Here is a 15405-nt window from a genome sequence, read left to right as displayed (position 1 = left end):
TGGGGTGGGGTGTAGGGCGAGGCCAGGCATAGCCCTGCTTCCTAGGCCCCTCCGCCCAGCATGAGGAGAGATGCTGGGACGAGGAGGGATCCCTTGGTCCAAAGAGGAGAGGTCACTGCCAAAGCAGGCACAAGGGGCAGGGACATGGGAACCTGGGGCTGCAGCCAGGAGAAAAGAGAGAAAAACCTGGGACTAGAAGAGTCAACAAAGACAGGGAGTGTGAGAAACTGCAGACGAGAAGCCTCGTGGCCCATAAGACAGGACCCTGTCACATGTCACATGCCTGGGCCTCCCCAAACCCTGTACACCAGGACCAGCTTCAGAAGCAATGCTTGGGTCCAGCGGCTCCCATGCCAAGTATGGTGGGTCCTCCATGTGTGTCATTCCTGGGAACCCTCACGGTGGGCCTCGTGCTGCAGAGGAGGCAAGGGAGGCTCAGAGAGACCATGTGGCATGTGGCCTGCCCGCGGGCACCCAGGGAGGGTGGGAAAGGCCTCACTAGAATGTAAACCCCATGCAGGCAGGGATTTCAGTCTGTTCTGTTGCCTTCTGTGTCCCCAGATCCTAGTAGAGCATCTGACATGGAGCAGGCACTCAGTGTTTGTTTAAATAAATGAACGAATGAAAAATGAATAGAAGAGTAAGGGTTTTGGTGTACAGAAGCCCCATATCCAATAGCAATGGAACATCATCATGGGGCAGAAAAGGCATGTGTGGTCTCAGGCTGCACCGACAGAATTACAGTGTTGAGGAAGAGGGAAGCAATGTTTTCATTCTTCTCTAAGCTGGCCAGACAACAACTCCAGTGTGGCATCCAGCACCAGGCATCCTACCGGAGGGGGCCCTTCTCGAAGCCAAACCCACAGCCAGGCGAGATGAGACAAGATGAGACAAGACCAGACCACAGCAGACAAGAGCACTATGCAACTCCCAGTCCTTCCTGCTAGAGCACATGGCTTTCCAAGGGCTTCTAATATACCGCATCCCCATCAGCAGCCAAGAAATAGAAAAGAAAGGAAATTAACATTTAGTGAGCAACTACTACATGCCAGGCCTGTCCTAAGCCCCTTGACTCCTCCAATTATCTAACAGCAAGGGCTCTGCAGTGTGTGCTGCACACTGGGCTGGGATCTGTTGTTATGGGGATAAGATACAGCCACACCCTCGAGAGCAAATCTAATGACGTGTCACCCCATTTTGTCCTGGATGTTGACATCACTGCAACTTTTACAACGGGGATACTGAGGCTGTTGGGGGTGAAACCATGAGTAAGGGAAGCGGCAGAATCGAAACCCCATGCCCTGAAGGTCAGATGGGTGGAGCCTTCCCCCAAATGTTCAAGTTCTCATTTAACACACATGGTATATGCTCTCTCCCCTGGGAAGGGAAGACGGAAAAGGAAAAGAAAAATAGGGGAGAGACAGACATATATATAGAGAGAGAGGAGCATGAAGTCAAGCACGGGCAGAGCAAGGGCCCCCGTGGGAGGGCAAGAGGGAAACCACTCCTGGCATCTGGGCTGGGTGCAGAGTCACTGTGCAGAAGGGAGCAGGAGGGCAGTAGGGCAGGACAGGGCAGGTTCCAGCAGCCCAGGGCGCTAGTGCCCTCCCAGCTCAGCGCGCTGCCACCCACCCCAGGCGCAGACCCCGCCGGCCTCGGCTCACCAGCCCCGGCAGTGAACAGAGGGGCTCTTCATGCCTACAGAGACCGGTATTCCGGGGGCAGAGGACGCGTGGGCTGCGAGAGCCTCAGACAAAGAGGCCTTTTGGTTGAACCACCGAAGCATCTTTATTTAACAGGGAGCCCCGAGGGGAGCCGCATTGAGGGCTCGTCCTGATTTCAGCCTGACAAGGGGCTCTCAGCCCACAGAGGCTTCCATGAGAGCTGCTGCCAAAGCTCAGTTCTGGCCAGAATCATTTGGCAGAGAGGTTGGTGCCGAGCAGTTGGTCCCTGCAGCCTGGGCTGGTGACAACAGCCAGAGTCAGGGAACCCCCAAAGCCAGCCATTCTGAGAAGAGCAGGGTGGGGGACTAGATACATGTCTATTTCAGGGTCCCCCTCCACCTCAGGTCTACAATTCTGCTATTAGACATTTATGGTGTACGCCACTTGGTGGTTACATCGGGGCCCCAGGGCCAGGCAGACGCAGGTTTGAGTCCTGGCTCTGCCATTATTGGCTGTGTGAGGCTGGCTGCTTTACCTGCCCTCTCTGAGCTCAGTACAATGGATTTGATGTGGCACCTCCGTACCTGTTAGCAGGTGAGTGAGATAATGGAGTCGAGGAGCCCGGCATAGGGCTGCGTACAGAGCAAACAGTAAATGTCAGTTACAACATTACTGTCCTTGTCATCATCATTCCATAGGTGGAAGCAGGGATGCACACTAGCAAGAGCAGGGGTGGGAGCCAGGAGACCTCAATCCGAGTTCCGATTCTGCACTTAGATACTTGCTTGTGCGACCTTGGGCAGTTTACCTCACCTCTCAGTTGTCATTTCTTCCAAGATAAGACAGCTTAGCTCTGGAATCCAGAGTTTCTCTCACGGAACACGTGCTTAATGAGGTGAAATGGGTTCTGGGGAAACACGTGAAATGATGCCCTGAAGGCCTTGGAGATACTGTGTCCATTAGCGTCACGAAGCCTCTGAGAAGTTCTGTGGGAAAGAGACCCGTAGAGCTTCGCACAGGCCAGCATTTGTTAATAATAGTGACATCCTGGGGAGACTGTTTCATTTAATCATCACATTAACTCCAAGAGAAGGTATGATACGGGTCCGGTTTTGCAGAAGAAGAAACAAAAGCACAAAGAGGTCATGTAATTCCCTGAGGCCACACAGGTTAAGTGGCAAAGTTTGGAATCAGGCCGTCCGAGTCCAGAGCCTTTGCTCGGATCCACTCCCTGCTGCCCCAGCATCACCCACAGGTATTTGACTGCGGATCTGGTTTTCCAAACAGCTCCTAGTGACATCCTGTGGAACACAGCTGGGGCAAATCCAGGCTCGAGACATTCTGAAGTTTCTTCCAGCCCTAAGAGTCTGTGGCTCTAGGAGTGTAAAGGTACCATTACCAGTGAGTCTGTCTGTCTGGTCTACCCATTAGTCTCACAGAGCTCCGGCTCAGGTGAGGTCAGAGGGTCCTGACAGCCCTGGGTTTGGAGAAGGGCGAATGGGCGTGACTGTATGGCCCTCAGCGTGGGGCAGGGCAAGGGGCATTGCCCTGTGGGGCTGCTGAGAGCATGCAGGTCCCTGGAAGATGTCCTCTGAGCTGGCCTCAGTCCCCTTCCAACCCTGTCATTCTGAGACCCAGGCGTCAGTGCGCAGGCTGAGAGCAGATCTGGAGAAACGTCATGCGGGAAGAGGTGGCCGGGGGCAGCGGGTACCTGGGTTGGCAATGAGGCGCTGAAAAGCCATCCAGGTTTTGCCCTCAGCTCGTCCTGCCAGTGGCCCCCTTTTCCAGTCCTAAACTGCCCTGAAGTTCTGGCTCCTACCCCCCAAGGCCATTTTCTGGGTGCCTATGACAGGGGCCACCACTTAGTATCAAGTGTCATCATGGCAGATGGTGCAGGTTAGACAAGGGAGAGGGTGGCTGCATTGTGTGTCTCTGAGAGCTCCACTCGGATGCAGTGGGCACAAGTCTGGTCTTTGCAAATGCAAGTGGAGTGAGAGGGCCTAGGCAGACTGGGCTCAGGCCTCCGCTTCAAAGCGATCGCCCCCCATGAGGCCCACCACTCTGGGTAACGCCTGCCCGGGGACAAAAAGCAAAGCTCTGTATCTGGCAAAACACTGCGGGGATCTTTCACACACTTCTCTCTTCTTAGCAGCATCAGTTTCTAATCAATAGAAATCTTCTAGGTAAAAGCCTGGCTACTCTGGGTGGGGTGAGGGGTGGCACTAGGGGGCTGGGGTCCTGCCATTTGCCTCCCCCATCCCTCACCCCTAGGGCTGCCTCTAACCTGCAGAGGACTGTCTTCCCTAGGTCCCTGCCTAGAAAGCTCGGGTCTCAACGAACTTCTGTAAATCAGAGTATTTTAAACACGCAGGCTTTTGTTTTGAAGGCTCTAAGCAGTAACCTTTTTGAAATGCAGAGTATCTAATTCTGGGTAGCAGTTTAAACCATTTGACAAGGGATCTTAGGCCCTGGGGGATGTCACCCTCCGAGGAAGTTTTGTCTACTTGTAATCTTTCCATCTTGTCATCAGACGCTGGCTGGACACCCACTTGGGGCCAGGCTTCCTGCTTGTTAGTGAAGACACAAGATAACAGACGGTGCCCGCAGGGAGCGCCTGGTCTGGGAGAAGATAGTCACAGAGAAGTCACCCTCCTACAGAGGACAAACGACAGGGCAGAGGCATGCACGAAGTCCTCTGGGGAGCAGAACAGCGGGAGGGGTCAGCTTTTCCTGGGGAGTCAGGAAGCTTGTAGGAGGGGCCGCTGTGGAAGCTGAATGTGTCCCCAGGAAGGGGACCAACATGAGCCAAGGGGCAGAGGCCTGGCTAGTCGGGAATGACGGACAGGACCGCAGGGCGTGGAGGAGATGGTGGGAGCTGAGGCCTGAGCAGCCCTTGGAACCAGCCCACAGAGGCCCCAGCTGAGATGCCCAGATGTTCTTGGGGACAACGGGACTCCTCTGAGGGCCTTTAAGGAGAAAAGGGACATGACCAGCTTTATCCCAGTCTAGAAACTCTTTTTCCTGGGTCTGTCAGGGAGACGGAGAGATTCTACTAACTGGGTTTCCCCAGAGCACTAGACCACTCAGGAGGCAGGGACTGATCAGCCTTGGCTTCTGCCTCAGTCTCCCCCACTGGCAACCCTCCTGACCCAGGCCCACCTTCAGACCGAGGACCCTAAGCACAAGGTCACTCTTCCCAAGCACAGAGCCAGGGATGGGCCACGGTGGGAAACCCCACAGTGGAATGGAGACTACCTGGAACTGCCGCCATATAATGGCCTCAGTTTTCCAATCTTGGAAGTGGACATGCGAATGAATGAGGCTGGGAGATGCAGACAGGGGAGGGTCAGGAGACCCCCAGCCCCTCAGTGCTGACCTCCTGCTGGGCTCAAACTTCCTGCCCCACCTCGTCTGCCTGTGCCCAGTCCCTCATCCCTCCTACAAAGGAAACCATTGATTCCTGAAGGCAAGTGTGTCCTGGACAGACGAATAATAGAAACAAGCTCAGCTATTTGGGCAGCAAAAAAATTCTAGTCCCATCAACCAGGAAGTGGAGACTTGTATAAATGTCATTAACATGGCAAAGGGTGAGTTGGTTGTTCTCACACACTCTCTCTCACACCCCTCTCTGCTCCCCTCCAGGATATTTATTTTATCCCCTGGACAAACATCGCAAACATGTATTTCACCCCCAGCAACAGGGTAGATGGAGTCACTTAAAAATTGTCAGTCTGAGCCTCTGCAGTGTAGCTTACTCATTAGTCTAATGAAAGTCTTCAACTTGTTGAGGCCCCAGAGCCATGAAATACTAACCGTATAACCAAGCTGCCCTTTAAATTAATTTATGAAGTTAAAAAAGAAATGCCTTTGGAACCCCTCTTCATAGACACCTGGCCCTCAAGTGCCACATAAAACAATCACTTGGCTGGTGCGTGGTAAGTTTTCCATGATTCTCATCCAATCTGCTATCCATATACGTTTACAGCGAACACTGAGATCGGGGCTGTGAAACTGCCATTAGGTGGAGGCACTGGCCGGCCAGCGAGGGCAGGGAGCCCGAAGTCTGGGGAGGTCCCCTGCACAGTCAGACTTTCCACGTCTGAGTCCTTGCAGAGGAGCCGGCTGCTCCGGGTGCACAGCCAGCTTCACGATTTTGGGTGCATTCGAATTCCCATCAAATCCCAGACTCTGAGCCCACATTGTCTAGCAGGTCCAAGGAAGAGGCTGGGCAGCCAAGCAGGGCTGGATATGCAGGGTGCTATAAATAAAGACTCCAGAGGCCGTGGGCAGTGTGTAAACAAGGAGAGGTATGGCCAAGGGAAGGGCTGAGCATGGAGTGAACTTCACGTGGCACTGGCCATGAAGTTGGCTATGGCTGGCAGTGATGGTAAGTGACCACGGACTGGACTATCTGGTGTCAGAGCTGTCAAATGCAACACCGGCTGGCAGTGGCCAAGGACCACTCGCTGCTGGTTTATCCCTAATGACCATGCCAAGGTCAGTGGGTTTCTCAATCAGACCACAGATCCCAGCTTCCAGTTCTGCAGAATTAAAGGTCACTCTCCACTGCCCTGCCCCCCACTGCCATTCCCAGAGTAACTCACGGCCTGTGAGAGGGCTGTCTGCTCGGTGAACCCATGACACCACTCCTTGTCTGGCGCTGGGCAGTTCCATCTGTGCTAATCAGGTTAGGAGGCCCTTCCTCTGGCAGACCCCACTTCAATGGCTCCCCAGCCACCAGCTGCACACTGGAATCCCAGAGCCCCCCTGAATCAGGAGTCCTGTTCAAAGCCTGATCCCAGGAGATAAGAGGCTATCAGTGCCCCCTCCGGATGATCCGCAGGCAGCATTTCCATGGAGCCCAACTGCAGATGTCTCGGGCTCCACCAGCTCAGAGGCTGATTTCAGCCATAAATCCCAGCTGGAAAAGCCTTCTTCCCACCCTCTGCCCCCTGCTCCATCAGCTTTGCCCATTTACTTAATTTCTTGGGAAAGGAATAAAGAGAAAAGCTCAGGCTGTAGCCATCAGTTTAACCAGAAACAGCGAATGCCTTTTAAAGAGAAAGAATGAATATTGATCTGAAGAAGAGGAGCTTCTAACTTAGGGGAATTCACTGCTGGGCATCCTTTTAGAATAAGGCAGAACACATGACCAAGTGGAAGCCACACGGTCACCAGATTCAAACTTCAGTTTGATGGAGAGCACATGGGAGCACTTGTCTTGTCTGTAGGCTTGGGAATACCAGTTAATACATTTAGTAATTTGGTTTTTATTTAAATATTTAAACATTTTTATTGCTAAGAAGTATGATTCATAATTATAAAATATTAAGGTAGAAAGGGACCTTATGGGTAGTATCTCTGTGTAAGCACAGCACACTTCAGGAGTTATAAAACACTGTGATATATTTTCTCCCACTCCGTGAGATAGTTGTTTTCATACCCATTTTACAGATGAGGCAACTGGGGCTCAAAGAGGCAAAGCAACTTGCCTAAGGTCACACAGCTAGTATGTGGACACCATGAATACCAGCACTTGTGACAAAACTTTATACCACACTTGCCTCTCCTAGAGATTCCTGAGTCAGACACCACGGCAGGCTCTGTTGAAGAAATTCTATCTCTATTAAAGCTAGTGGTGCCCAGTAGTAACATTAAATTATTTAATGTTTGCTTTTTTATTCCTTTGCTTGTTTTTATTTTTTACTTGCTTTTTTACTTTTTATTTGTTTTTCATAAAGCTTTTTCATTTGCCTGTTTATTTAATACAGATTGTTTGGGCCTTGTAATAATAACAAAAGCATCTCCTGAATGCTTGCTCTGAGCCTCGGCCGCACGCGTGTCAGCGCATTCCAGCCCCCGACCGCCCTCTGTGGGGGTGCTGTTCTCCTCCCTACTGCACAGATGTGGAAACTGAGGCTCAGGGAAGTTAAGTAATTTGCCCAAGTTCACAAAGCGAGTCAGGAGTTTGAACTCAGGCAGTTTGGCTGTCCAGAGTCCGTGCACCAAGGACACTGAGGTGGTGGCCTGTCATCCTCGTTGCAGGGGTCCTGGGCTCTGATCAAAGCAGACAGACAGTCGGGCTCTGGCTCCTGACACTGCCATCCCTCTCCCTCTCCTGCCTGCTCTCGGGCACTGGCTGTGTTCACGTGTGCGTGTGCATGTGCGTGTGTGTGTAAGCATTTGCATCGATAAAGATGTGTGTATGAACATGTATGGCTATCAAGATTTATATGAATAAACAAATGTGTATTCCACATGCTATCGAACTCAGAACTGATTCCAACAACATCCCAAAAGTAATTCAAACATAGAGTTCTTCTATGTCCAGCAAAATGCCACATTGAGAAGAATCCCTTCGGCAGGGTGGAAGTGATTTAAAACAGCATTTTGTAAACACGGCTATGTCCCCACGCCCACCCCTCTGGCCGGAAACGCCAGGCCTCGGGAGGGTTTTGTCCGGACAGCCTTCCCTCCCAGATGGACGGACTCTCAGGATTTGGGTCATGCCCTCCTCGACCCCCTCCCCAGCCCCAGGCACAGCCTTACCCGGCAGTACTCGTCGATGGGCTTCAGCCTCTTCACAGCTACGTCCCGGATGTGGCTTCTCCGGAAGAGGATCTTGCCTGGAAGAGAGGTGCTCATGAGTGGTTGATTCTGGCTAAAACTGCCACACGGGCCCTCTCGTTCCCCTCTCCCTTGCCTCTCAGTATCTTAGCTGGCCACCACCTGCCCCCGCTGTCGGGAAACAAGAGAGGAGCGGTCACCTCTCCTGGGGGGCAGGAGGCGCCCGAGGCTGAGGGCCCAGGCCCTCTCTGGCAGGTGAGGAGCCCTGGAGGCTGCCATCTTGGGCTTCTATGAGCAACTTGGCCAGGTCACCTTGTCTGGATCTAATGGCAGAATCAGTGCCCCAACGTGGGCGTGGCTGTCAAGTGACCTGGCAAATACACACAAAGTATGGCCCAACCCACATGCTATGTTTTGTTTTCAGGCCCATCCCTCCTTGAGAAATCGGCATTCGTTCCTGCCAACCGGGCAGGAATTCCCATTCTCAGTTTAGGTGGTGGCTACTTCCAGGGCGGGCACAAGCCAACACCAAGGGAAGCGTGCCCCAGCCTGTACCCTGACCTCTCTGTGCACACAGCCTCCAGCCATACGGGCCACTGCCAGCCGGGCTGGAGGTGTGGGCAAGGCTTATAGGAAATGGCAGCCCCTAAGACCTTCCCAGCAGGCTCCTCCAAGTTGGCCACATTTAATCAAACAAATACATCAATGCGTAGTCTTTGTCCAGTCTATGAAATTTAGAATCTGAACTCCTTGGTCTGATATTCAAGGACTTACACACTGACTTCTTTGCCTATCAATATCTAGGGCCAAGGCCACCTTTTCAGAAGGCCTTCCTTGATTGCCTGAGCTGGGAGTAATGTCCCTCTTTCCAGAACATCTGTAACACGTTGTCCGTTCCTAGGGCACTCACCACATTTTCTGGGGTGCGATGGCATTTGTGACCCTATGGGGCTCACCATACCTGTAACAGGCATCTGTTGCCCCAGTCTGCCAATTCCCTTTGGAGAAGGCCTCCTCCATTCCCAGTTCTTGTGGTATCAGTAGGACTAATCACACCCCCTGGCAACAAGGGTGGGCATGTGTGCAGCCCAGTTAACCAGAGTCACCGTGATTGGTTCAGGGATGGGTGGGGACCCAATCTGGACCAATGAGGGTCAGTCCTGAGACTCCTTTCTCCCACAGTTGCTAAGGGGGCAGGATGAAAGCCTGGCACTTCTAGTAGCCAACTTTATGATTGCCTGAGAAGAAAACGGAATGAGAGAAAGGAACTGTGCCTGGCACAAGGTAGATGCTCAATAAAAGCTTTTTGAATGATTGAAAAGCAGAGCTGGCCGGGCATGGTGGCTCACGCCTGTAATCCTAGCACTCTGGGAGGCCGAGGCAGGAGGATCGCTTGAGGTCAGAAGTTCAAGACCAGCCTCAGCAAGAGCAAGACCCCGTCTCTACTAAAAATAGAAATAATTAGCTGGGAACTACTAAAAATAGAAAAAAATTAGCTGGGCATGGTGGTACTCGCCCGTAGTCCCAGCTACTAGGGAGGCTGAGGCAAGAGGATTGTTTGAACCTGGGAGTTTGAGGTTGCTGTGAGCTAGGCTAATGCCACAGTACTCTAGCCCAGGCAACAGCACAAGACTCTGTCTCAAAAATAAAAAAAAAAAAAAAAGAAAAGAAAAGAGAAGAAACAAAAGAAAAGAAAAGCAGAGCTGAGAGGTGGTCAGGGACAGATTCCTTTCACATCATTTCAGCAGCTGGATATAGCTGTTCCTGAACCTTGGGTCGACCTGGTACTTTTCACTTGTATGAAACAATACAATTCTCCTTTTTATTTAAACTAGTTGGAGCTGGGGATTTTTATCACTTGCATTAAAGGGATCTTAATTAAGATAATTTCCACTGTGTGTGAGCAAATATGTGGACTGCGTGGTAATCCACATCAGCTGGTTCTGCCAAGGTCCAAGTGAAGTACTCAGAAAGACCAGCCCCACATGCAACCCCAGAAACGAGGATTTGAATGCAAGTTTTTTATCCGGGAGGAAACCCCAGGATATATCATTAAGGTGGCGGGGAAGTCAGGCAGGGAAGGGAAGGAAGCAACTGGAGCTCAATCCTATTGGGGAACTCCGGAAGATGGTGCAGAACACACCTCCCAGATATGCCAACCGAGGGCGGGGAGGCTGGGGCATTGACCCACCAGCTCCCTGCCTGTCACGGAGGGCTGCTCCCGCGGGCATTGACTCTGGCACTTCCCACGGCTAGCACAAAGCCCTCAGACAGAGCCCCGGTGGTAAAGCAGCCTTTGGCAGGCAGAGGTGAATGGTGAGGGGACCCGGGGGCACGAAAGCAGCTGCTGCAGCCATCCCCAACTTCCCTGCCACCACAGGCACTAGTCACCAGCCCTGCTGGAGTCGGACAGTGGAACACCTGTGTCCCATCACGCGTGACCCACTTCCCATTTGTGTCTCTCATCTCTGCACCATCGTGTGCAGCTCCTCCTGTCTGCCCCACGCTGCGGTTAGCACGGGCTTTGCACTCCCGGGCGCTCAGTGAGTGCTCGCTGGTTCACCGGCTGCCGTCTCCGGGCTCCTGCTCAAGCTCTCCTCTTCCCTTTCCCTCTGAAGCCAGAGAGCGGGGCCACTTCCCTGTCAGACGGACAACACTGTGCAGACGGAACGATGTCAGCAAGATAAAGAGGCCCTGCCATGTGTTCCTCTCGCAAAGAGATAAAGCGTGTTTTATCGAGACACTGGAGACGGCCGCCTTTCCTTGGGGGAAGATGTCACAGATTTGGTATTCCTCGCCTCTTGGCCTCCTACCCTTTTTTGGTTGCCTGTCGCTTTATTGCTTGCGTGCCGTGGCGGCATGTGTGTGCGGCCATGGGGACGCTGCGTAAAAATAAACACACCAGGAGACCTGCTCTCAGGACTGACAAGATGACGGGTGGCCCTGGGGCTGGAATTCTGGGCCTTCTACCTAAGCCAGCTGTCCGTCGGGAGCTGGAGGGTGACCAGACCCTGTGACATCAGCAGTCGAGCGGGGCCCTGAAGGACTGTCTGAGAAACAGGGGGACACAAGGGGGACTATAGGCGGAGCCAGGGCCCACAAACCTGCGTGGAGCAGAGGCCTCATCCTCCAGAAATGGCACTCCAGCCCTTTCTCATCCTGTCGGAGGACAAGGGAAGGAGGGAGCCGGGGAGACAAACTGGGTCCCTCCCAGCTCCCCATCTCAAGGCTGGCCAACCCGCTTGTCTCGTATCCCTGAAATATAGATATCGTTCCTGCCCCAGCTGCACAGAACTAGTAAAAAAAAAAAAAAAAAAAAAGAAGTTAAGGAACACTGAAGGCCCCCATAAGCACAGGAGGTTCCGAGAAGGGAGGGCTGGGGTGAGGCGGGAGGCGGGCGGGAGGGCTCTGCCTGCGTCCTCACCCGCCCTGGGCCCTGCACACAGCACCCCTCCTTGGCCCTCGAGCCCACTCTGCGGAGGAGGCCGCCAGGGCACAGGGGTGACACCTCCCTGTCCCCTCCGCCGGGCTCGTGGGTCTGCTGCTCAGCTGCGAGGTCCGAGGAGAATTTCTGTACAAGCCAATTCCCAGCTGACTTTTTGGAACCCCACAGGGCTTCCCTCTTCCCCGCTGAAATCCTGACAGGAGCAAGGTTTTCTTTTCCTGGGGCCTTGGCACCGCCAGCCAGTGGGGGGAAGAGGGAGGGGCCTGGAAGGGATTCTCGGGTCCTGACTGCTCTGTTAGGAATCCAAACCGCACTCGGAGAGCCAAACCGGTGACCGTATTAAAAGGGAGAGAGAAAAAAGGCGGAGGAGGAAAATCCCCATTAGGGAAGCCGAGACCACAGGGCATTAAAGGCGTCTTGCAAATCTAATTCAGCCTGTTGACTGGAGGCAAGGCTTCTGCCCCAGTCTGCAAAGCCACGCGTCGTAAGGAAGGCCACCTGGGCATGGGACAGACCTAGCTGCTCAGGGCCCAACTCATTCCCAAGGCCCAGAAGAAAGCTGCGGAGCCCGCGGCGTGGGAGCATGAGGTGGAGGTCCCTCTTCCCGCCACTCTGGGCTGGGCTGAGAAGCTGGGACCAGCGAAGGAGCAGGGGTCTCGGGTTCAAGTCCCGGGTTCAAGTCCTATCGGGGCCCCAGGCTGGCTGTGCACCCCTGGAGCAGGCCCCGCCTCCACTGGGGCCTCTGGGCTCCCCTCTGGCCCTGGGCTCCACGGCTGCTCCGTCCAGGGGCCCTGAGATCGATTTACAGCTGGGCTGGGGGGCATAAGTAGGCAGAGGAGGGGCGAGAGGGCATCCCAGCAGCCGAGTGCTCACCACACTCCAGGGACACGCTAAGAGCTCGTCACTGGGTTTTCCTGCTTAATCCTCACAACCACCTTGAAGTGAGTACTTTGACCAGGCCCACTTTGTCCAGGAGGAAATGTGGCTCAGAGAGGTTGAGGGACTATCCAAGGTCACACAGCTATCAAGTGGCTGAGCTGGGATTTCAACCTGGGCTTATAATGTTTGGTGAATGAGGCGGAGTATGTAGGCAACAATCCAGAGAGTTCTTTGGGCTTGGGTCATGTAAGGCCTTGAGAGGCTTGGTAGACTTTGGATTTTACTCTGTATGTGAAGGGAGCTGAGAGCAGTTAAACCCCTAGGCCAGCCTCAGCCTCCAGGGCCGTCCTGTGAACAGAGGGACCCCCATGAGGGTCAGGGGCTGGGGGTCCTGCAAGAGCAGAGATACCAGACACACTGGCCTCCCACTGGCCAGGAGCCCCCACCCTAGCCGTGAAGAGTTCCGTAGCAACTTCCATGACCTACGTATGTGTTCTTACAAACGGGCTAGCACCCATTTGTACAGGGCTAATGACAGGGGCCTCTTTTGATCTGCACAGGCTGATCGGTTCTCGGCAGCCTCTCCTCTTGGAGATTCACAGGGTCTATGAGTGCAGGTATAACTCCCTCTTCCCTGCCTTTTCTGCCACCTGGAATGCCATTCATTCTTCAAAGACTTCCCTCCCTCCCTTCCTTCCTTCCTTCGATCTACCCAGCACTGTCCTGATGGAGGCCTGAAGTGCCGGGCTCTGCCCCAGGGGCCGGGAGCACTACAGCCAGCAAGATGGACAAGGGCTTTGCTCTCAAGGCGTTTACACTCTAACTGGGGAGCAGGCGTGCAGGGGAGGGAGACAGCATGCATTTTGAGGGGTTTGGTTACACTTCCATGTCTCCTTCCACCTCTACAAAGAGAATCAAACAGGGTAATGTGAAGAGGGGTGCCTGGAGGGAGGGAGGATTCAGACGGTGCTTAGGGAAGTCTCTCTGGGTCCAGTGGAGACTTGGAAGGGGAGAAGCAGCCAGTTGTGCAAAGCTCACGGGCAAGAGGGCTCAGCCAGAGGGAACGCACAGCAAAGGCCCTGAGGCAGAAAGACCCAGAAGTGCTGGAAGATAGAAGAGAGGCTGTGTAGGAGCCTACAGCTGCAGAGTGTCCTTGGGCTTGCCCACCCAAATCCCTTCCTGCCCTGAAGGCTCGAGCTCCATGCTGCCTCCTCCATGAAGCCTGTGGGGATAGGTCCACAGCCCAGGGGGTCCTGACTCCATGCCCTGAGTTCTGGCTCCCACGAGTCTCTCGTTTAGATCCATGCCAAGGCCCTGCCTCTGGCTTGAAGTCTAGCATGGAAGGCATTGGCAGGTTTTGCCTGCCAGCCTTTATTTTTATTACAGTGCCCTAATTTTCTTTTGGGGAACAATCTCTCCTTCATTCTCAGTCCATGTGATTTCAGTGGGGCTGGCCCCACCCCACACTCCAGGGGTAATCGGCCAGTAGAGTCCAGCCACGGGCATGTGACCCAAGTCAGTCTAGTAAGCTCAGCCTGGGACTTTTGCTGGGACGACCAGAAGAGAAGTGCTTCCTTTCCACGGCTACTGTGAACTCATAAACCGTAAGCCCCAAACTGCTAGGGAGCATCTTTGTGTATCTCTGTCACCATTTGGGGGAAGTCCGTCTGAGAATGAAGTCAACAGAAAAGGAAGCAGAGCTGAGAGTGTGACAGACACGGATGTGGTCACCCAGATCCAGCTATGCCTGAAACCATGGCTCCTGGTTTTCAGTTATGTGAACCAATAGATTTCCCCTTTTTTCTCAAGCCAGATTGAGATGGGTCTATTTCTTGTCATCAGGCGAGTCCTGACTAGGACCTCTGGCTCTGCCATTTACTGTTATGTGACATGGGACAAGTTACAACCTATTTGAATCTCAGTTTCCTCAAACTGCAAAATGGGACAGTAATGCTTAACTCAAAGAATTATTGTGAGGAGTCAATGAAAAGCATAAAACACAGAGCACAGCCCATAATAAATGTTGAGCAAATGGGATCTCTCATTACTTGACAATTTCAGGTCAGGTAGGTGGGGTGGGGGTACAACCTGGCCCCACCTGTCTCCTTGCTGGCCACGTGGAACCCAAGCACCCCAGGCGTTCCTCAGGTACCCCGTCTACCAACCTGCCTTCCCCTCCAAGGCCAGACACGAACTCCTCTCAGCCTGCAGCAACCTCTCCTCATTCACCAACCCATGAACACACCTGTGTGCCCCCCAGAGCTCCTGCTTCTCCTCTGAGGGACACGTCTCCACCCGCCCAATCTAGTGTGGAGGACGTGACACCACAGTGAGGCAGGCGGCTGATGGTTCATTGACCCGCCCACCTGGGGCATTCTCGGGTGACTCATGCAGGTACGTCTCCCCATTCCAGCACTCCCCGCCCCCCTCCCATACACTCACGGAAACACACTCGCAAAAATCCACGGGGTTTCGCCATAGATCGAAACCTTAAATCTCCCGCAGCCACAGAATGCTTGCAGGAAGTTTCAGTGCACCTGGGAGGGAAGAATGAGCTCCCAAATTCTGGTTTGGAGGTTCCCATCCCCAGCACACAGAGCCAGGCTGAAATGAACATCTCTCTTTCCCTCATCCCCAGGCAGGTCAGCTGGGATTTATGGGTGTTTGCCAGAGATGAGCCCCTAGTCCCAGGCCCAGCAGAGGTATTGACACATCTTTGCTGAACCAAATGGAATTGAAGGCTCTTGGAGTAGCTTTGTAGAGCTGTGGGCCCAGAACAATTTCTTTCTTTCTTTTTCTTAAAAACAAAACTCTTTTTTTTTTTCCCCAAGAGACAGGATCTGGCTATGT

The 15405-nt window shown here is 53.4% G+C and overlaps 1 protein-coding gene across 3 annotated transcripts in view; it reads right to left on the bottom strand.

Moving 5' to 3' along the window:
• The window catches only part of SH3PXD2A (SH3 and PX domains 2A), a 217547-nt gene that overhangs the window by 109311 nt on the left and 92831 nt on the right, over positions 1–15405 (bottom strand). For all 3 annotated transcript variants that reach the window (XM_045568465.1, XM_045568467.1, XM_045568466.1), the window contains one exon: positions 8214–8290. In XM_045568465.1, the coding sequence (XP_045424421.1) occupies positions 8214–8290 (77 nt within the window). The remainder of the gene's footprint in view (positions 1–8213; positions 8291–15405) is intronic.

Source organism: Lemur catta, chromosome 14 (genome assembly GCF_020740605.2).
Source record: "Lemur catta isolate mLemCat1 chromosome 14, mLemCat1.pri, whole genome shotgun sequence".
NCBI classification, from domain to species: Eukaryota; Metazoa; Chordata; class Mammalia; order Primates; family Lemuridae; genus Lemur; species Lemur catta.
This window is presented reverse-complemented; position numbering and strand designations above follow the sequence as displayed.